At 35.6% G+C, this 23688-nt stretch overlaps 1 protein-coding gene across 1 annotated transcript in view; it reads right to left on the bottom strand.

Moving 5' to 3' along the window:
* Positions 1 to 1230: 1230 nt before the first annotated feature.
* Positions 1231 to 23688, bottom strand: part of TBC1D15 (TBC1 domain family member 15) — a 31563-nt gene continuing 9105 nt past the window's right edge. The window contains exons 2-17 of the mRNA XM_032198938.1: positions 21297 to 21395; positions 20991 to 21065; positions 20224 to 20362; positions 18588 to 18798; positions 14798 to 14900; positions 13656 to 13853; positions 12052 to 12180; positions 10040 to 10143; positions 9669 to 9763; positions 9006 to 9122; positions 7141 to 7241; positions 6318 to 6417; positions 5822 to 5919; positions 3894 to 4010; positions 3231 to 3317; positions 1231 to 2581 (exon numbers count right to left, since the gene is read on the bottom strand). Of these exons, the coding sequence (XP_032054829.1) occupies positions 2375 to 2581; positions 3231 to 3317; positions 3894 to 4010; positions 5822 to 5919; positions 6318 to 6417; positions 7141 to 7241; positions 9006 to 9122; positions 9669 to 9763; positions 10040 to 10143; positions 12052 to 12180; positions 13656 to 13853; positions 14798 to 14900; positions 18588 to 18798; positions 20224 to 20362; positions 20991 to 21065; positions 21297 to 21395 (1980 nt within the window). The 3' untranslated portion in view covers positions 1231 to 2374. The remainder of the gene's footprint in view (positions 2582 to 3230; positions 3318 to 3893; positions 4011 to 5821; positions 5920 to 6317; positions 6418 to 7140; positions 7242 to 9005; positions 9123 to 9668; positions 9764 to 10039; positions 10144 to 12051; positions 12181 to 13655; positions 13854 to 14797; positions 14901 to 18587; positions 18799 to 20223; positions 20363 to 20990; positions 21066 to 21296; positions 21396 to 23688) is intronic.

The following is a 23688-nucleotide window of genomic DNA, read 5'->3' as shown; positions in this document are numbered from 1 at the left end:
CCATCCCCAACAATCAAGAACAGGTTGCTGGAGGATGAGGTTGCTCATAAATGCAACTCCTGCAGGCTGCCTTTCAGCAGGAAAAAAACTACAGATGACAAACACTGCAATGGGCATCTGACTGCTGGGAAGCAAAGTAAGCCTACCTACTCCAAGCCTTCTACAGCAGCTGCTCTCTGTAGTTCAGGAGCAGCCTTCTCATTCTTGACATCCAAGTGCTTCAGACAAAGGGAAAAGGTCGATAATTATACCCAAAAAGGAAAGGCAAACTTTTTTTTCCCCTCACAGGGCTGGTAGTATTTGTTAGTCACAGCTGAAATTTTTAAAATAATTACAGAATCCCCCTTAAATACACTTTTCCTAAGCACTTAAATATTCACCCAATTATTACTTCAAGATCTTAATGTTGCGTATAATTTTGTGATTGCGTATCCCGAATAACTAAGACCCATGCACAGTCAATTGACAGACTCGTGCATTACATTTCCCAGTTTTAGATGTTTCCCTTCCCTAGTTTCATCTTAATTTTGGACAAAAATATTTAACAAGTACACTTCAAAGTGAACTAGGTGCTCCAAAAACACTGAAACTAACTTGCTTAGTATATTTGCACCACAGTGTTGATTATATAAATTTTAATGCCTTTTTGTATTCTACACCATGTTAAATGAGCTGCCAGGAAGCACAATGCTCCACGGTGAACAAAGGCATGATGCTTCACAGTAATTTCCTGAGCAGGAAATGAAAGGCTATAGATATGCTGAGCTGTGGTGAATCCTTGACTCTCAACGCGTAAGATTTTCTTATTAGCTGATGAGAGATACTGTGCTGACGATATTAAAAACAAAGCCTATACTGATTCAGCTCTTCAGTGCCTGTTCACAACTGGTGTGAGAAGTTTGATCAGGTCTCAAATTGTTGTAACAACTTGATTTATCTATTAAAGCCTTTTTGTATTGCTTGTATTTGGCTTTACATGGTACAAATACCATTTGTAATAGCAAACTGCTCCAGAAGAAAAGCTAGCTCCTCCATATCCAGCATCAACAGCCCAGAGATGACAGGCATGCTCCACTCTGTAAGAAACAGATATCCCCCCTGCTCTTCATTGCACATAAAATATATATCAATGGACTAACGGTTGCTAGCTGTCCCCTCTATCTCATGATTAGATCAACAACGAGACAACTAGATTTTTTCTCTAAATATGATTTAATTAAAAACACTAAATCAGCTTTGATTTTTATTTTATATATGTACAGTAGTTACCAAATAACGAATACACTGAATCAGTTATGTTAAATTTCACATACCGTCAAAGGACATCATCGTGGCATGGAATAAACTCACACTGCCTTTTGCATATACAAAAAATGCATTAATGTTAATTGTGATTACTTTTTTAATAACCTGCTTATTGATTCTCCAAATAATCTTGGCATAAAAAGTGTAAGTAGTTAATTGATCCGTTAATATATTAGCAAAGATAAACATTAGTAAATTTGCAAGAAATTATTTGCAAAATGACCTCAGGTGTAAGACTGAATGTATTCACATGAAAGTTTCCTTCAGTTAGAAAATAGTTTTGAAAAAGAGCCCAAGTTTGAGCTGCTCATTAATTTGGTCAAATTGATTCATATGAATGAACAGTCAAGTTTATTCAGATATTGAAAATATGACTATCCTTCTAGTATTCACAAACATCTGTGTATATAGTGTATGTGTGTAAATATATATATATATATGCATATATAAAGTGAAGATATGTTAATGTAAAAATATACTGTTCATCCACTCCCAGTTACACAAAAATCAGTATTTGGACATTAAACTGTATGTAAAAATGTCCATTTCAAATCTACATTCAACCAGCAACAAATACTTACAAGTATTTTTGTAAACATTTGAGATAAGGAAAACCCATTCATTTACAAAATGATCTTTAACACATCAGCATCTCTTCAGCTTGAATTTTTTTTTACAGCAGCTTCAGCTGGCTTATTGTGAATCTGCTCAAATCAAAGAACTCACACCATCTTAGATCAATGTGTGAAAGCTCAGCAAACATGTATTTTCCATATATGTACTTTTCTTTCTTAATCTCCATTCATTTCCAGTTCACCAGCAAAAAGAAAATGCACTTGGCTACAAAAATATTAAGGAATGTTATTGAAAACAAAAGGCTATTTTGGTAGAAGAAACTACAAAAATAGTTAAGTTGAGTCATGTCGTAAAGCTTTAATGCAAGAGCATTACAGTACAGATTTTCTTTCCAACCTTAAAGCTTAATCAACACCAAATTTAAATATCCATCTCTCAAGTGCTTGGAAAAAACGTGCTCAGTAAAGTCTTTCTTCAATTTAATCAACTGTAATTATGCAGGTGTCAAGGTCTGCGTCTCAGACATCTGTTGAGTGTTTTCTCTTGTTCCATTGGCAGCAGTTACAGGTGTTGAGATGCTCTGATACAACAACGTAGGACAGCTCAGCACTGTTGCACTTTCATCCTCTCCAGTATCTGAATCTGGTGTTACGGAACTGCTTTCTATGCCCAGGATCTCACTAACTGCTTGAGGCAATTCCTGTAAAAGAGAAGGAAAAAACAGCCCAACACTGTAATTAAATTTAAAAATGAGATTTAAAAATCCCCCCCCTCCCCAAATAAGTAATCATTCATCTGAATTTGGCTGTACTGCAAACATCTCTCCCAGCACTATTTCCATTAAAGAGATTGTTTTCTGCATCTGCTTTTTAAAGAGACAGTAAAAGGCTCTAATCATTTACTGATTATCATCTTCATCACTAAAATAAAACTCCACATAACTATTATAATTACACTTCATATTACTGAAATTATTTTTTTTTTAAATCGAGCGAACCATTAGTTGCTGTCAAATACATTTGGTATGCATTCAGTGCAATGGATCTTTCCCCTCATCTTTTCTGAGCACACCAAACATCAAATTACTTGTACTCAGGTTATTTAGTCAGAGTTAAGAAATTACTGGTCAAAAGGCACAATTCGTCTCCCCCCCCCACACCGTGAACAGTATTTCCCTGTAACATTAATCTTGCTTATAGACTTTTGGAATGTAGGTGCCACGTAGATACAGCACACCCTTTATCATATCCAAACACTTAGTTGTTTCACAAGTCATACATATACAATTAGAGCCAACTACTAGTTTCACTGTCTAGAAATGCTCGCAGATAGACTCAAAATACCGTTACCTTGCAATTCATCATCTGCATAGAAATTGCTTCTGCTTTGCAGAGTATGTATTCCACATCGATTTTCATGGACAGCTCATTGATATGCTGAAAATACATTCACAAATAACAGTAAGTGTAACAAGCTGTGTAAAATATGCTGTATTGTAAAATATAGTAATACTGTACTGCACTGCTAATAAGTATCATAGGTTTGCCCCTTAAGCTGTGAAGTGCTGAACATGCTCTATTTGCATTAACAAAATAGGTACTGAAAGATGCATTTAACTGCTGGCTTTCATCACTATCTGAGACCTTTAAGGAGAATCTATGGTACTTCCAAATGTGACAAACCACCCAGTCTTTCCAGTTAACCCCAGCTCATGTTTTCATGTTTTCAAACATATCAAATGAGACTACAGAAGACAAAGCAAATATTAAGAATAAACATACTAAGCAGCAGTCTAAGCAAGAGAACCATTTGTTGATGATCTTACTACAAACCACAGGCATCCAATAAACCTTTTTGGAAGTATGAAAAACAGATATTAAACATATATTCACACTTCTGAAGATAGTATGGACCTTTCCTACACCTATTCCCCCTAAACATGAAATACAGACATACTATACTCACTCCAGAAAAATAATTAATATTTAAAATAATGTATAAGAACTTAGTACCTTTAATATTTCATTAAAGCCATAGTGCTTGTCCATTATTTGCTGTTTTTCAGATTCTAAGATAGCACAACAGAGAAGAAGATGAAAATTCTGGCAAGGCAATTCTGTCCACATGACCTGTTAAAATACGAGAAAAACTCTTGAAATGCTTATGTCCCTCATCTGAGAAGAAAGGTAAACGTTAGAAAATATTTTAATGAAGCTTCAGTAAGCCCTAAAGCCTAGTTGTTTAAGAACAAACTATTTTTAATGGCATCTAAATTTCTAGAAATTTTAAAAACTTTTCTTTTAGCCAATTAGTGACAACTGCAAGTTTGAATCACTAAATGCTTAGTTCTTCCTTTTCTACCCAGTCTTCCTGTGCCATCTTGAGAATAAGGCAGTTCACTTGCGGAAGGGAAAAAGATCAAAAGGCTGGCTGGAAATTACCAGGTAATACTGTATGTCGAGGGTATCCACTGTGAAGGAAGGACTGAGCTGCTCTCAATTTTAGAACATCTCAGCAGCTGGTCAGTATGCTATCTGGGTTGAATTTGGGAGAGACTACTAAAACACTGTACATAATCCCACCCAGACAGAGCAGCAAAACAGCTCAACTTGCAATTGTATTTCTGTGAAAGATGCTAAGTATGTAATGTTGTACATAGCACTGCAAATGACTCTGCAGTCATGCTGTGCAGCCCAACTTATCCACACAAGGTAGAATGTCACCCCTCTAGTGCATGCACTGCCTAGCACACCCTGCTGCCCCATGCAGTGATGATATAACCACCTACATTTTCTACCTCAATCTGATGATTACAACTCTTGCTTAGAGAGAGTAAGGTTCTAGCTGCTGGTCAGCCTGATGGAGACTGATATGCCCCATCTCTAGGGTGAACACCTCATCGCCAGCCTTGTGAAGAACCTTCTCCATTCCTTGTTTTGATATAAGGCACTGAACTGGAAAATGATTTACTTTCAACAGTTTTATATAATGGTTCTCCTCCTTAAGTGGAAAAAATGAATGAAGCATCAACATTATATTTCATTATACCACAAACAACATTAGTTTTCTTTATAGAAGAAACCTTATGCATCTTGGTCCCGTTCTTTTCATAACCCTTCTGTTCCCCAGCACAATTCTATGTGATGTTATGTCCTACAAAACACTCCTTTCCAGGCTGCTCCCATTCATCTGAATGTTTACATGGATAACTCCCAAGTAAGAGTAATAGTGTGCTCTTGTTAAATGCATCTTGGACAATAGAGCTGTACTCGTTAGACTTTCTTCTTAGAACAAAGAATTAAACAGTGCTCAAAGAAGTTTGTTTATCTTAATTATGCTATCTGAACACAAAATCGCTTCAGTAAAAAAAAAAAAAATCTCATTAACCTGGAATTATCAGAATCTCTACATTTTGATATCCTTTATAGTATGTTACTTGGCATCAAGGTTAAAGAGGATAATGTCAGAAGACTTGGTTATGGATTTGGCAAGAACAAAAACTACCTTCTGCAGCTTCATTCCTCATAATCTATAAAGCAATATCAATATCAAGCCGAATATCAGAAAGATGAGTAACTAATAATCAGAGACACAAGTGCTCTTTCTTCTGTTTTTCACAAAAAAAAAGTAAGCTGACATTCTCCAGTAACTACTCTCACTTATGAGCCTCATCTGAGGGATCCTATCCAAATCTTATGAAAAAGCTGACTTGTCCCCATCAGATCTTAGAAAGATTTTTTTCATTAAACTCCCAAGTTGTTCTTTTGGCTAAAAAGACGTAACATATGCTAATGTCCTCTCCTTATTACATTGATGCAGGGTTTTTTTCCCTTCTATGAGCCTATTGCTTTGTAGAATGATCCATGCTTTTGTACTGAAGAAGGGTACGTTACAGAAATCCAAAAACTGATGGAGTTTGTGTGATGAAATACCTGCTTACCTCCCAGAGTCGAAGAATATCTTGAAAGCTAAATTCCCTTTTAAATCTGATGAGAAGCCATCGGAAGCAAAAATAAAGGTAGCCTGAGTCTTGAGATTCTAGGAATAAGAGAAAAATACCAGATTTGGTTAAGAGAAAGGCGGGGGGGGAATATATATATATATATATATATATATATATATATATATATACACACACACATTTACAGGTACACACTCATACAGCCGATCTTTAGTATGGTGGTCCCTCTTCAAAATCAATGATACTTGGTGGACGATGGCATATTTTTTAATTCAGTAACAAGATAACTTTTTTCCAACACTCATGGAACAATTATCAAAATCTTATAGGTGTTTCCTAAATTAGAAGTCCAGTAAATGAGTCCTGTGTACATTTAATATTATTATTGGAAATATGTTTAAAGACTGGTTGGGATATCAGTGCACACAGAATGCAGTAAGTTGCTTTAGTTACCATTCATGAATAACACACCTACCTAAATAACTGCAAAATCCACTGTCTAGTAAACGAAGCAAAGTGCTCAGCTGAATTAGTTGTGTCTTCATACCCTGCATCTGTTCTTCAAAATTCTGATGCTGGATAAAATAAAATATTAGCAATGTCATTTATATCAATCAAATAATGATGATTGAGATTTGCAGATATGGTTAATTATAACAAAGAAGTTTTATCATAGCAAGTGTATCCCACCCCTTTAAGTATTTCATGTGTGGAGCCCTTAAAAGATTGCACTTGTATTGAAAGAAATGTCTGCCTTTTACTGAAAGGTTTGAGTAAAGCAGCAAACTGTGTTTCTCCAACAATAGTATTTACTTTGGTATATAATAAATGATATTTTAAATTAGCCCACACTCTGTACTACTGCAGCATCACTGCACTCAAACAAAAAAACTTTTCTTTTATTGCTGTACTAGTTTTTATGTGCTGTACCACATACTGTTTCACCACAGGCACAATTCAGAAAAGCTTCTGTTTGTGGGAAGTCTAAATTCCATTTAACAAGTACCAAAAGGCAGTTCTGATAGAGAACCATTACCCTGTACAAAATCCTTCTGGAGGACTCCTGATTGATATGAATTTGTGCACTCTGGCTCTACGTTACCTTGGAATTTTTTTTGAGTACTAGCTAAATTTCTGTCAACAATCAAAACAGTTGGCTTCAAACTGAAGATAATATTTGTTTTATAAGTATTTTGTTTTATAAACTTTTTTTTTTTTTAATTAAGCCCAAAAGCTATCTGCAGCTTTACGTTTCCTTTTTTGTTTTATGTATGCCAAAAACAACAACTTATTTTTACCATTTGATCCATGTATGACACAAAGCACCAAAAGGCATCTACTTCATTCTCCATAACATACAAGACAGGTGAAAGCAAGTCACTCATTCCCTGGACATAACCTCAATGGAGACAAAAAAGACAGGAATTTAGTTAAATTCAACAGTTAAACAGCAATTTTTAAAGAATAACCAAGCAAAACAAGTTTTGCATTCCAAGTTTGTATGGACACTATAATTGTACTTAACAGCATGCTTAAGAACAGTAGAAGAAAAGGATTTTTTGAGCTAGTTGTTTCCCCTTCTTTCTCACTCTCTCAGCTACCTTACAACTGCTGCTATAGTCAACTATGCCCCACTGCTGCTGGGGACTTCTTTAAGCAAGGGAGAAAATAATTGATGTGCATGTCTATCATCAGTGGTTGGTTTAGCACATTACATTTCTCACTTAGACTCAAGCTTGGCTGTTTGCACTTCTTAACAATGCAATTATAACTGAGTAACCAAAGAGAACTGGAGTCGAATGTGAAAATAGGAGTAGGTTTGAGAAGGAAAAACAGAGAAAGGAACAGAAAACAGGTAAATAATTCAAAAAGGTCAAAAGAAAAGTTCTGCTCCCTGAATTTAATACTACAGCCAATTAAAATAAATCCAGAGAAAATGCTGTTCCGGACAGCTTAAGTCTCTTAAAGATCAAAAACAGTTTCATTAATATTTGACTTGAGGAATTCATTCAGAAAAATGTTGTATCAACAGGTATCAACACCATTTTATCAACAATTGAGTACCTTAGAAACCCAGGATAGCGAGTGGTGTCAAAGGTACTGCATTTCCATTATTCTTGTTTGTTTATAAAACATAAGACTTCTCCCCTGCATAAATTTAAGCCATCTAAATAATTTTTTCCATCACTGTGTAGGTGGTGAACAAGCCTTTATTTCACTAAGATATATGTCACTGCATGCTAATGCAGACAGAAATGTGGAAAGACGGGTAAGAGCTGCACTTTTAGACGGAGTCTTTTCTAATTTTCCCTTTTTCAAGCCAAAAGATCAAGCGTCTTCACAGACTTGACAGAAGGGACAAAATCCGGCAAGTACTACTACTCTGCAGCAAGTTTATTAGTAATTAAAGATTTGTTCCTACTTTGTGCATTCAAAATCTGTCAAAGCAGACTTTTGCAGACTCCCAACACTTTTCTGAAACAGAATACCTGCAAGTATAGAACAGCCCAATGTCATGCCAGGGGTGAAGGCGGGGGAACCAGCTAGAAATCTCTTTTCCCTCCCAAGACAAGTAAAAGAAGTCAAGACAGACATCTCAGCTATACTGTAATTAAAGGAAGACGTTATGAACTTTTCCTTCCGCAACAGATGCATACTCTGTATCATAGTTTCTGACAGACTGCTAAGTGTACTCCTCGAGAATCAGCTTTTGAAGTACTCATAACAACACTCGTGTTTACAAATAGCTGGTTAAGCATGCTGAGCTTTAAATACAGCAGTGGCAGCTGGTTTATAATTGTAATTGGTGTATCAGTCTTAAAAATGTGTATAACGCTCATGCTCCAAATACCCAAACCCAGATAAAACTCTGAAGAGCAAAGTTGCTTCAAGTCTATGAAAACAACAGTAAAGCTACTGTGAAGGCAAACTGCCACATAAGTCCTAACCCCATCTCAACTGAATTCAGATGCCTGTGATACTAAATAGAAGAGAGGAAGAAGCAGCAGACAGGAACCAAAGTTATTTACATTATTAAAATATAAACATTGACATTTGAAGAAAGTATTGTAATTAAAACAAGTTGAATTCTATTAACTGTCCTTAACACAAGTAAAACTAAATCAGAATCTAAAAAGATTAAGTTCAGAGAAATGTAACTTACCTAAGTCAAAGTCATACATGCAATAGGTCATCAAAATATCATGAAGTAAAATCAGTCCTGGATTATCTTCACCTTCATAGAATTTGTTTGTTCTATCTGTCCTGTTTACATCTTTCTCTAAAAACAGTTCAGAGTTAAAAACATTTTAAAAACATGTTCTACAAAGCCAGGATCTAATGAATTCAGGATAGTTTAAGTGATTTTTTTGTCAAACACTGTTTCAAAGGTTTGAATACTGTAAGACAACAACTACATCACGGAATGTCATTTTGAAATAAAGTAAAAAAATCCTTCCTGTCTTGAATGAAAAGGTTCACTTGTAAATGGATTTGAAACCCTTTTAAAAAAAAATGTTTAATTTTTAATGGCATAATTACTGATTATAATTCAGAGGACATGTTCTTTAACTACCAGGATTAAGAACAATTTTATGTAAGTTATCGATACAATGTTAATTGTATCTGTAATAGTAAGATGTAAAGCTCTGAATTACACCAAAGAAGTTTCAATGTTGAGCATATAACAGAATTTATGACACCTTTGAGAATAGCAGCATGTTAGTTTTTAGTGGTTTTTCATACATGTTACTCAAGATTATAGTTATTTCAAGTTGAACTATAAATGTTTGAGAATTCAGTTACATGTTTCTGAAACTAAATTTACCTATAAGACTCCGGTAGTCTCTTAATCTTGAATTTCGTTTTTCCTGTTCCTCACTGACAGATTTCCACTGCAGTTTCATCCTGAAATATTCGTCCCTGAAGAAGAAAGATTATTTTGAAACCAAAACATGCTCAGTCATTACTTTTTTTTTTTTTTTTTTTTTTTTAATTTAAGCATTCATTCTACTTGTTATTTGGACTAAACAGGCTAAAAGCAATTTGTTTATGTAACATTTTTCTTTGCACAGAACAATCTTTTTAAGGTCTCAAACACTTCACTGTATTGAACAAACTTTAATAGCTGTCTCTAAAGATGTGTCTTAAGAAAAGAAACTTTTCATGTATTTTCTAACCTAATAAAACCGTACTCACGTTTTCCTCTTTTGCAAATTTGCTCTCTCTTCTTTAGTGCTATTCCAAGGAAAATACCCCAGAAGAAATTTCCATGCCTCTTTTCTTAAAGTATGGCAGAGTCCCTAGGGAAAAATAGATAAGAAACATTAATAAAAAGACCATTTCAATTTGGGGAGGAAATGCTTCTACATGAATACAATGCTTCTTGAAGCAACAACATTAAAAAAAAACTGTTTTCTCTTTCTACATTATAGCCAAATCTTATCTGCTAAGTACATAACACATTTGCAGGAAAAAGAGGGAGAAAATATGATTAAGCAGCAATACAACTTAAGACTATGAAAAAAAATGGAATGAAAACCAGTTTAACATGTCCTACAAACCACAGAAGCGCTGGATTCATCTTTAGAACATAAAACAAACTTTACAAAAGGTATTTCTTTATATATTTTTGCTTCACTGCTTGGTATAAAAACCTTAAGGGCATCACAGATACTAAGAAATTAAAAAAAAAAAAAGTACCTTTAAAATTTATATATTTAAACATGATGCTGTGTAACTGTCAAACATTTGGTCTCTCCACAAATTGATCTTGAGTACTAGCCTCCTACTTCATTTTACTTTTTTAAAACAAATAGTTATGTCTATCAAGACATGGCCAACATACAGATGAACCTTCCATGCAATTCAAAATACCACTGTCTACTCAAGGACACTACTTGCCAGAGATCTAAATAAAACTCATTTTTATATGATAAAAATGCAGTAGCTGAATCCTATCCCACTTAACAAAAGAGATTCTTCCAACTCCTGCAGTATAGTCATAAGAATAAAGCACTTCTGCTACAACACTCTGGAATTTACCAATCCAAGGCTAGTCCGCATGCTGGGGACACAATGCTTCATGCCTCACTGTATTTTTTCACTTACCATTAAGTTGAGGCAAGGAAGGTAAGTGCTGCAAATAGCATCAGCCACTGAAATTTGGTGCTCTAGCCAAGCAGTAACTGGAACTTTTTCAGTAATATGCAAACAATTTAAGAGAATCATGCTCTTATAAGAGAATCTGCATTTAACATATTGGAAGTTACATTGGTTTCAGAGTCATGAATAACACTGGGCACTCACTCGTCTGGCAATGGACAACAGAGAGGACAGAGAAACTTCAGCTGTTGGGAAAAAAGTTTTGTAGAAATCATCATGAAGGGTCCTTAACTAGATGCCTCAGGGCAAAAATATATAAAAGAACAGTCAAACAAGCTGTAAAGGGTCTTAGTTTTGGTTTGCCCTCTTCACAGTTCATTCCTTAATATGTATTTTTAAGAAAAAAGACTGTAATTTTAATTTTATTATTCTCTATCCCTGCTTAAACTCCCAGAACAGGAGACTGCACGCTTATAAACATGCACCAACAGGTGCACAAAGAATGCATGATTAAGGCAGCTGGATTCCCATTAAAAAACCACTTGCTTAAAAAAAAAAAAAAAGTATGTTGGGTAGAATAGCTACAGTATAGTTAAAAGTTTTAAAAATTGTGCTGCCAAGACTGAATTCACATTCACGTTGCAGTTCAATAATAAATTTCGGCAAACGATGAGTACTGAGGGCAAAATCCAGGTAAACTGCTCAGCAAAGAAAGAAGCTTTTGTTGGAAAAAGAAGAGAAAACGCCCTTAAGAAGGAAAGAATAAAATAGATACCCTAACATTGCAGTGTTTTTCTGAAAGACACTTTGATTTCTCCCCTCAATCACTCAGGCCTCTGTCTTTCCAGCTCACTCCCTTTAGCCATCCACTGTAAGATCTCTCTACCTGTACAGCACACTGTCTGGCTGCAAGACTCAGGAGGTATTCAATTAGCATTAAATCATTTTTATAAAGTCTCTCCAGCAATACTGACTGGCTTGTGCCTGAAGTCCTGCATATAAAGCATTACATGTATAAAGAAAACAGTATAACCACAGTTTGGGATGGAGAGAAAAGGGACCAGAAGCTAGCCACAGGTCTTGCTAACTTTAGAAAAACAAGTTACCCCTTTGAATATTGATTGCTTTATGTAGTCAACATTTAAAATTCTTCCTTCGGAATCCATATTCTTCGCCCATTCTTCAGTTGACACAGGCTCTCTTCTACTAACTTCAGGTTGTTTTCCTAGATCAATCTGAAACAAACACAAAGGTGTTCTATGAATCCCAATGAAATGCTTCAGTATTTTTGAACAGTCACACAAAGCTTGCCAGTTCCTTATGTTCAGTTCGACTGTATTTTCCCATGTGCATATTCAAATTCACCTTAGATCCTTACAGTTAGTAACTCTACATTAGCAAATAGCGTGGACCAATGCAGGCAGAAAGAACAAGACACTTTGTGCTAAGAACCTGGCTATCTATGCTACTATTGCATATTTCAGAGGAGGTTGTGTGTTTTAAATAGCCTTCCACCAACACCAGACATCTCTGAACTGACTTCAGCCTAGTCCCACAGACTGAATGCCTCTAAGCAACCTGAAACGCATTAAGTATGTGCAGCACAGCAAACAGGGACAATAGGGAGCTTCACTTCAAAAGCACGTTCTTTTAAGAGAGAACAAACTCAGGTTCATGAATGTTATGCCCACACAGTCCAAACAGTGTGGCTCTAAGATCAAATACATTACACTATCCCTTGAAAACAAGGGAAATTATTTTCAGAACTCCTAATGCCTGAAGTTCCATAGTTCAGCTGTTAGTCTTACTCCAACTTGCATGTTTAAACACTAAAGAATTTAGCAGACAGCTGATCCTTATTTTCTAGAATCATTTAGTAACCACCAAACCAATTTATTTTTCACGTTTTCAAAGTTTTTGACTGAGAAGTCAAGGGCGTTAGCCAGATTAACACAGGTCAGTATTGTTTTTAATATGTAGTTCATACGTAGTTCATACTGTTACTGACAAGCTATTAACACTATTTTGAACTCAAGGAGAAACTGACAAAACAGTGAAACACTAAGAAACATGAGCTGCTTGAATGGTAATCACAAGCATTTAAAATACATCTTTTCCACTGATCAGTGGAAGAAAACAACAGGAGCCCACAAAAAGTGATTCATGACACAATTACAAGTTCATTCTAGTTTTGGTTCAAGCGATACATCAATCTGTACATTTATACACCACAGACATTAGTTATCCAGTTAAATATTTCATTTTAATCTTTTTAAACCATCTTAATTCTCTTAAAACAAATTGAAAAGTTAAAGTGATCAGCCATGGAAGTTAGGTATTAGCTTGCACACCCCAATTTTACTTAATACTGTTTCCTATCTGACCAAAGAGGAAACACTAAGCATGAAGTGAGACAGTTCGGTTTGCAGGGTAGTTATTCTATAAGATAAGGATAATCTTAAAGATAATAATAAGGATTATCCCTGCTTCAGTTGTGAGAATTTTTTTAAGCAAAATTTGTACTTACAGGCATAAAACTGATATTCAAGAAGTGGCTCCTTATCTTAATCTCATCAACAAATGGCAGGGCAGCACATGCCACAATTGCCAAACAAACACCACAAGTCATCAAGCTTCAAGCTTACAGTTCCTTCAAATGTATACATAAAAAGAACCAAAGCATCTGTACTATATTCATTTACACACTCACTCGTGTAATGACTTCAAATCCTGGTTCTTCCTGCTGATTTATCTTTAGCCCTGGGATAGCATCATTAAGAAAGTCTGCCATTTCTGATGGTGGTCGCCGCTGAGTTGAAGGGTCACTTGATCGGAAACTGTCAAAAATATAGTTTGTGACTTTGGAAAATCTTCCCATTGTTACTGTGTATGGATCTTTCTTCCATTTCTGTGTTATAACAAAGAAAACAAGCAAAATATGAAAAACCTCAGATTATTTGGAATTCTTGTACTCAACATAGACAACAAGTCTAATATCTACAGTAGGTCTCAAAGCTATTGAAGTTTCATGTATAAGTATTTTCATACAGTACATTCACTATACAATAAAAACAAGTATGAGATCTTAAGTGTTAAGATAATACTACTGGTTGATTTGAAAAATTGGATAGCAGTATGCTGACATATGTATAAGATCAGATTTAGTTTTTACTTTCCTGTGATTAAGGCCACAAAACATCTTCCTTCTGCCTACCTTCTCTACCTGCACAGAGGAAAAGCATCTTGAAACATCACATACTCTGCTGGCAGCATCACACAAAACGCTTTTCTGACAAGTCAAGAAACTAATGCAATTCACTTATGAAGATTTAATTTATTTAAATGAACCAGTGTGTCAGAACTCTGGCCTCACTAGAAATTTTGCTGCTGACTTTCATAAGGCCACAAACTCCACCTAATGATAACCAGTTTTAAGATTAAAAACCTCTTAAGCAATACTGTGCTCTTTGCTGCTCAATTTCCAGCATCCCTTCAAAAACGTCACAAACCAGGAAAAGAATATTTGGTCAAAGAAAGTTTAAGAAACCCTAGCTGATACATTTTGATAACACCTACAATTTTCCCTCTTTCAATTTCTAAAACTATTTGTACCTAAATGTATACAGGCAAAATTAACTTGAATAGGTATGAAATAGCTCACAGGGAGGTAAAGAAATTAGTAGCATACTAAACTTACAAGTAAGTGTATTTTCTACAGCAAACAGTTGTTTTAGGATGCCATCAACAGTTCCAGAATGGCAATGATTCAGGGGATATTTATGATACAGAAAGGTTGTCTTTTTTCTTTCAATAAATGGTTCAGAATTAAAAAAAAAATCAAACAATGCATACTTGCAGTAAGCCATATGATGGTTCATCAAGGAGATTTTCAAAAGACTGAGACAGAGACTTGTTCTGAGAATTCACAAGGAGAATTCGTTTATCCTGTGGAGATCTGCAAGAAAATTAAAGCATGGTGTTTCTGTAAGTACCACCAGTTTTTCCTGAAAATGTTTTATAACTTTTAAAGGTTTTGGAAGTCACATTTCAGGTTTTGTGCAAGGAAAACAGGCTTGATGTAAGATCATTCTTGTCGAAAGTCCACATGCTAACACATTATACCACAGGACATTCATGTTCCGTAAGATCAGTCATACTCATTCTCCATTATATTCTTTAGGTTTTCAAAATATTACAATGTTGTACAGAGAAAGTACATGTGGGTTGTAAAAGTTATCTTTCAGAGCAAGTATTTTCTACATTTGATAGTGGACAAAGAGAGGTGACATGGGAAAGGACATTTAGTGAGAGACAGTCAACCCCAATACACACACTGAAACACCTCTAATGTAACCGGGCAAATGAAAAGAACCCCTGTCACCATAAGCAGTTAAAGGATTCGCTCTACTGATCAGAAAATCTTACATTAAGACATACTGTTAAACATTTCATAAAGGAATACAAACTGCCTTTCAATGTACAAAAGCACATCAACAAATTTCTAACCAACAGTACTACAATAGCTACTGTCAACATAATTTTAAAAATTATCCCAGTAAGAGTTTATTAACACCACAGCCATTGTGTTGTGAAACAGGAATGCCTCATTACAGCCACACAAATATATTTTTGTGTAGACTCCAAATGCTAAATGAACACAACTGATTTGACTTAATTCACTGTTTTGGGGGTTGTTTTTTTCTTTTTCTTGTACTTCAGGCTTGCACAGTCAGATGAAAACTATACCAAAGGCAGCTGGGACTATGCTGTTCCTTTTTCTTTAATCCTTTTTTTTTTTTTTTTTTTTGTTATCATTCCCTCTACATCCTCGTCACTCCTCTGGTATGGACACCTGATCAATTCATTAATTGGCTTCTGAATCACCACAGTTTACAGCTTAATATAATACAGCAGAGAGAACAGTTCAGAAGTCACTTTGACATACAAGCCTTGGAGTTAGTAGCCAGGCTGGAGAAAGCTAAGCACCTTGCCATCTGATCCTAATACATTGAACAGACTTACATTTACAAAATACATTTTTCTGTTGTTCTCTCCCAAAGTTTAAATCCACCATTTCTAGTTTTAAAAAGAAAAAAAAAAAAAAACCTTTTACTTTTATGATTACCTGCATCATCTGCCATGTTATTAAAGTCAAAGATAAGAATTTTTTAATAAACCTTATCTGTCTTCAATTCCAACATGACAGGACACTGTTAACATTGACGGATATGAAATCCGACAAGAGATCTCATTTTGGAACAGCCAGACACCATAGTCACAGCAGCAACAGTTAATGAAGCTCAACTGGCTTGTGCTAAAAAAGCAGCATAGGGACACAGGCTGAGTCACGTACCATGCCTTTTCCTAACTAAAAGAACAAAAACTTTGTACAATATTTCCATTTTAATTAAACATTTGCTCTGGACAGCTTGTTCAGTATGGGCAGCTACTTAGGTAATGTTCAAAACATATTTGTTTCAAAACATATTTGTGAGCTAGACACTTCAATAAACATTTATTCATAATACTACTGCTTAGAAAGGGTCATCAGTATGGTATTTTCCTCAATATTACCCTGGTGCAGCCAAACTAGGAAAAAAAAAAAAAAAAAAGAATCTCTAAAGCAAGAGATTACAAGTACTTTGTTCAGGTTCAGTTACTTCACACATACCAATTTCAGCAATGTCATGACATTTTATAATGGTGTTAAAGAAATGCAAACAGCTTTGAGGTAACAGAAAGGTATTTTAGGAGAATGCTCTGTCATAACATCAGTACCTGCAATCTAGACAGATGTAGAGGCTGGAAAAACAAGTAATTACATTGCCATCTACTTCTCTATGCAATTCAGAAAATTGAGTATGCATCTTTCCTTAAAAGAGGCTGTTAGCTTATATACACCATATATTAAAGCATAAGTAACTATTAGGAAAGGACAGGAACATATAAAAAATAAAGTTTGCTACTTGCACAAGTTGTGGCATATTCTTTTCAACAGAAGAATCACGCATGACTAGACCACAGACTTTGGTGCCAAAATTACATCTTAACTGGAAAAGAAGAATCTAAGTAAGAAAACTAAAACTGGAAGTTCCTGTTCAACTCAATGCCTGACTTCATGCAAATTTCATTTCCATAGCTGCATCAGCTTTTTGCTTTAACTTTCCCAAACTATCTGCTGTTCCATTCTGTAACGCTCTGTACTTTTTCAGGCAGCAATACTACAGAGCTCAGCACATCCCAAATGAACATGCCCTCAAGTTTCCCCATCTTCCCTGGCTCGGGAACTCCTGAACCCTCCAGTGGGGACACCTGCTGGATCAGACTGCACAAGCTTTACACACTGCTTTCTTTTAAGAACAGACATGAGAGCCTCTCTTTCTACACTTCTCCTCAGCCTGAGGAGAAATGTTGTTTTGCACTGTCCCAGCAGGAATATCCACATTACCTGGCAAGAAGCTATGAAGGGCAAGAATCAAACAACTAATGGATCAAAGAAAAGAATGTTAAAGTGCCCAATCCCTCACCACAGACCATGTGAAAAAGTCTTTTGAACACGAACAAAAATCATTATCTGCTCCATTTCCATTCAGGGACTCACCAATAAGCACCAATTTTACATAGCAATATGAATTACAATTATTTGTACCACATGACTGTGTAGAACTGGAAGTAAATAAATTTGCCATCCAGGATTTCCTAGTCTACAATTATATAGAGAATATTCTTAATTATCTCTACCTCAGCTTCTTAATGCCCTCCTGCTTTTGTGTTCATTAATTTTCTCTCTTGAAAAGCCCACCAACAAGTACCATTTCACCAGCTGGTCTCACCGACTCTGCCACCTTCTCCAAGCAGTTGACAAGTTCAGAGTGTCCCAAATTCAATCACCACCATACTGCCAAAGCCTTTTGCAAATCAATTCAGTGACTACACTACACTCATATCCCATTGGCTTGCACTCCAACCTGACAATATTAACAAGGCCTCAGCTTTACCTACTTGCAGAAGAAAATTCTGACCTTCTTAACGCTCCCAACATGAGAACAGTTCTCCATTAACATTCTCAAAGCCACGTCACTATCTGCCTTCAAATCTTTCATCAGAGTATGTTGTTGCAAGTGATGCTAAAAAAAAACATGTCTGAAAACACAACACCTGTTACACTGATGAAATACCTCATGGTTTCTTCATGCTCTACCTACCCTTTCATTTCATTTCACTGAAAATACTCTAAGTTAACTCACAGGGCAACATCAATACTCATATATTTTACTTATAGTAGGATATCCAAAATTTTAAATGAGTTATCCCATTTAATAGTAGTGGTTCATGAAGAAGGATTTAACTTTAAATTATCTGAGAGTTCCTGAGAAGCTTCTATATCCACAAGAGGGAGCTACACTTCAGCAAGTTCTGAATAGTTTATAAATCGATCCAAGTTTAAAAGCTTCAGCCCACATTCTGAGTGTGTATGTGAATTTTCAGCTTTAGTCACCTTGACAATTGATTCTACTAATAGAAAAGGGACATAAAAGTACCTCACGAAGCATTAATCTGAACCTCACTGCAGAATTAAAAAAATAAAAGTAAACCAACAATCCATACTTTAAATCAGAACTAAGAGTTGTCTGATACTTACTCACTCAGCACAACATGATTTTCAAGGCATTTAATTAGGAGTTTGCTATCTCCATGATGGAAGTGAAGAGCTGGAAGCTTCACATCATCCTTCAGACAGAACACCAAATAAGACCATCCCATGCCTTCTTTGTTTTGTTTGATTGATTTTAAATCTGCCAAACTGAACAGGAACGACCACTTGCTTTCTCCATTTGCATGAGCTGTAGCATCTTAAAAACAAAATTACCACAAGATTTTAGTTTGCCTTCCATTATTAGCAACTACAAAGCTTTATCTGTCACTGTTTCTAAAAACAAACTAAAAAAAACACGAAACTCAAAATCCAGAAATAGTTCTAATAATAAAATATACTGTAATTACTACAACGATTTCTCATTGTGCCTTCTGTTCTGCAGACTTAAAATAATAACCAGTTCCGTCAGACTGCTTCCCTAAAGCTCTGTCGACAATTTAAGAAAGCAATCCAGCAGATAAGCATGTAACTGCTGTATCAAGTATCAGCAGCAGATGAATCCCATCAGCACCTCTGCCTGGTAGTAGTGCTCACTCGAGCTAAATGTAATATACATTACAGTACTGTATGCTGTGCACTGCACACCACGCACATGTCTTGTCAGGTTGCACTCAAGACACAGAAGAAGGAATTGAAAAGCTTCCCCCACACCTCTTACCGTGCAAGTATATATACACTCTATGCAAGAATACTGTGCAAGACTGTATAAATTAAAAACTAAAGGATTGGTTACGCTACTGTGGGACACAAAATTGCCAGATTGCCTACAAGGACTCTGGCACATATCCCACTCTACCCTGATCAAATTACAGCAACTGGAAATAAGCAGAAAGTGGCAGAGCATCATCCCTGTCACTAGTGCCCACTAACACTCACTTTGGAGCAAGATGTACTCTGCCTCTTAAAAATGCAAAAAAGTATTCTATAAACAAAGACTGTGCTTCACCCCCAAACATTCACAATCTTAAATCCAAACCCTGAACTCATAAATGACATATGACAACATACGACTGCTAGCACCATTTAAAACCATCACAGATGGGAGGAAACAAGTGTCTCCAGTTACAGACTACAAGAATCAGAGGGAAAAGCTGACTGGATAATTTTATTTATTTATTTATTTTAAGCACATCTACTGAAACAGTGTAACCTAAATAATGTAGCCATGAAATTATTTTGCCAAAGTACATTCACTACACAAAAATTGGTTTTCTAAGCTTCCACATAAAGAGACCCATGTACCAATATAGCTGTACATTCCATCTCCCCCTGCTGCTCCAATATTGAAATGTATTTGAGTAAACTTTTTTTTTTCCTTCATTTTCCTTTCTAATAAGGCATCTCGTTTGAATTCCATTTGTTTGAAAGAATTTAAGAAGAGCACAATGCACATAAAACTGCTGCATCATTTAAAGATCCTGACAGCATGATGTTAGATTTAACATTTACTTTCTATACACTTCTCTACTAATTTAAGGAATAAATGAGATTGGAAGAAGAAAACAGGTATTCCATTGTGGGCTTTTGTTTTTTTACACACTCATATACTGTATATAGCAGACAATTCTTCAGTTACAGGTTAATAAAAAGAAAAAAGAAAATCCACTTATTTTTGAAGTACCTCCATTTGAATGAGGTTTCTTTTTAAAAGAGACTGTGGTAACCATGTCCCATTCTGCTTCATAGCTATTTGGACGGTCTGCTCCTCGGGCAAGTTTTTCTTTGGGAGCTGGAGTCCACTCTACAACAGAGCTGGAATCCTAAGCAAAAAAGGTAACCATCAAAAAAGCACAAGACATGAAAACTGGGCTAAGAAACAATACAATTCAAGACAGGAAATTTTACTTATGACCAAGACTAAAAGGTTTTACTTAAATCCAGTATAGTGCTAAAATATCCTAGCCTCTCTCACAGACTCTACCAACATAAAACTCTATTTAAATGTAAAACTAAAGCAGAAAGATTAGTAACATTCTCTTAACACTGCTTATATATTACTGGCTCTTGGAACCTCCATAGACTTCTTTATTTACTTTGCATTAGAACAGTGTCCCTCTGTTTTGAGTTTAATTATGAAGAATGAATCACCAGAACCCAGCATAATAGATGCGGGGAGACCAGTGACTGTGATTTGCTTTACACTCATTTGGTCTTTACTATTCAAATAGACAGTTCCCTTCTATTTTATGTATGAACCAAGCACAATCACCTAAATATTATATCCCAGTAACCTGAACCGGGCTGTAGTCCACAAATGAGATTCCTACACATAGCTATTAATACTGATAGTCACAGAAATAGATTTTGCTGCCAGTTATGAGATCATCTACCCAAAAGTTACCACAAAATGGAAACAGAATGAAAAACACTCAAAACCAACAAACATACCTTTCCAGCGCAGAGGATATTAGAAGTATCCAAAGTATCATCCAGTGGCCTCCAGTCTACTATTACTTCATTTTCCTACAATACAACCAATCAATCAATGTGAAGTACACATCTCCCTCTTTACCCAGAGTATGATTCAGGCATAACTTACATTATACATATATATAAATGATGCAGATGGTATCAAACATGCAATGTTCATTCACTAATGAATTCCAGTACTTGAGAACATTTGAGATTTATCAAATACATTTTGTGCTTGGCCAACAAATGTAAGGAGTTCCCATAGTTGTTTAACACCAATACCTTTTCTATGACACGTAGTACTCCTGATATTAAGTTGTCCTGATCATCGTTTTTTCCGCAGGATGAATGAATGCAAACTCCTTCTTGCTCATATACAACCTATAACAAAGAAGAAATCGAAGATTTTAAAACTTTATTTCCTGTTATATTGGCATTTTGATTCACCTACTTAAGTAGAAGCAATCAACTAGCAGTTGTTACAGTTTTCTACCTTTCCTTTTATTTCCCTTTCTAAGACAAGAGTCTTTCACATAAGTCAAGAAAAAATAGAAACTGGAACTTATTAATTCTATTCTCTAAGCAGTAAATTTGAGCACTACACAGCATTTGAAACATTTGAAGGCTCTCTTACATAGCCTTCTCTAAGGCATCTCTTACATAGTTTGCCTTTTCCCCACTTGTTACCTAAGCATGTTGAAATGGTAACCATTTACACTGAATTTACAGCGAACTTTACAATAAATTTACTTTACAGTAAATTTACACTGAACTGTCCTTTTTCTTAGTTTACTAAAGATGAATTCCAAAGACATTTAAAATTGCAGCCTTAAACTAAAAAACAGCCATGTACACTCAGGTTGAATAGCAAAGGTTCCATTGCAAACATAGAATGTGAGTCACATAAGAGTGGCCTGCAGGACTGCGCACTGCCCACCAAACCTCAGCATTCAGATGTTAACTGAAATACAACCAAGGGCAACAGAACTCCAATCATGCTCTTAACAAAATATAATAAAACCAAGAATTGTTCTGTCAAAATTCAGCAGGTTCTTCAAAGCTACATTCTATATAAGAGTTCCTAAGAACTGTATAAACAATATAAAGAAGTTATTTTTTCCACAACTCTTCCAGAAAAGATGGAAAAGTCCCTAATACACCAAGCTAAAATTTTGGGGAAGTGAAATTCATAAGAAGTAACAGTAATTTACTATAATAACTTTAGGTTTTCAAACCAAGCAGAAAACAACACTGCTTTAAGAAATACATATTTTTAAAAGCAAAATAAAATAATTTCTTAACTTATCAGGGAGAGAGATTACGTTTCTTCAGTACTAAAACATCATTATCTCTTTTTCTCAACTTACTCATTCATCAATTTTTTTAAATCATCACAACTGCAGTCAGGCCAACAAGCTACAAGTCTAGGTATGTAAGCTGAACAGCGCTGAAAAATACCAATGAAACTCTGATTTACTTGTCCTTTCTGTTGTATATATATTTCTTAAATTTCTCTTCAATAGAAATTTCTAAAGTGTCAGGTTTAATCACAAAAATACTGCTCGGAAGAGACCTCTAGAGGTCACTTAACTCTAATCTCCCTCTTGAAGGATTATTGCCAACACTTTATTAAATTCCCTTCCAAATACTTGAGGTCTTTTTTCCTGTTCACTATTGCAGGTTTTCTTTCTTCTACCAAAAATGATCCCCCTTTTATTTCTACCAAATACCTGCTTTGAAATTCAGTCCCTGTTTAAACACTGCAACTTTGCACATTCATTTCAGTTTTACCTTCTAGTATTTGGACCTGATCTATTAAGACTGAACCAAGAAGCGATCAATCACTGGGACAGCCGTTTCAGACAAGCCACCCGTTTCAAAGTTGCTCTGGTAGACCTGCACTTCTGCCAATAGTTTTACTATCAAAGTACACCTCCTCAGTCTAGAAACACTTGGTACAATGTATTACACCAGTTACTCCATGCCATCAAATCAGCCCTACTACTAACAGTCTAACAATTCGTGCTTTTATTATTTTCCAACCGTTGATCTCTCAGAAGGACAAACTTTTCCTTTCACAGGAAAAGACAAAGTGACCCCCATGCCCCAGTTCTTTGACTCCATGCCACAGAGGTCACCTAGCTGGAAAGTCCTGCATTGCTCCACACATCTATTCCTGTGATGTGATTCCACATTGCTCTGCGTAACAGATCCACCTCTGTTATGATGAAATCAAAGAACGAGGAACATGCTCAGAAGAAGACATCTGTAAAATAGAGCACTTTCCACAATGCAGTTTATTTCCTTCCTAGCATTACTCAAGAAAAAGTTTCTCCAAGTTTCAAAGGCCAGAAAGTCAAGCTGTCAGGTTTTATCCTTATTCGACAACAGGTATAACCTTGTATTTGTTTTTTCCAATTGTTATAAAGTCTTTAACACAACTGACCTTAGAGTGCCTTTTTTTTTAAAAAAAAAAAAAAATAACTTGTTTCAATTGTTGAAGAAGGCTGAGTCTCTCCAATGTTTTCATAAATGACTTGGATGTAGAACTAGATGTTCTAAGTAACTTTGCAGACAGCACTATAATTGGAACAAGTTGGCTCAACTGAGGGTAGACATGCCTTGCAGAGAGATCTTGACAAATCAGAGAGAGGACTGGGCAATCACCAGCTAT

Source organism: Aythya fuligula, chromosome 1 (assembly GCF_009819795.1).
Source record: "Aythya fuligula isolate bAytFul2 chromosome 1, bAytFul2.pri, whole genome shotgun sequence".
In the NCBI taxonomy this organism is placed as follows: Eukaryota; Metazoa; Chordata; class Aves; order Anseriformes; family Anatidae; genus Aythya; species Aythya fuligula.
Note: the sequence above shows the minus strand (reverse complement) of the source record. Positions and strands in the feature narration are given on the sequence as shown.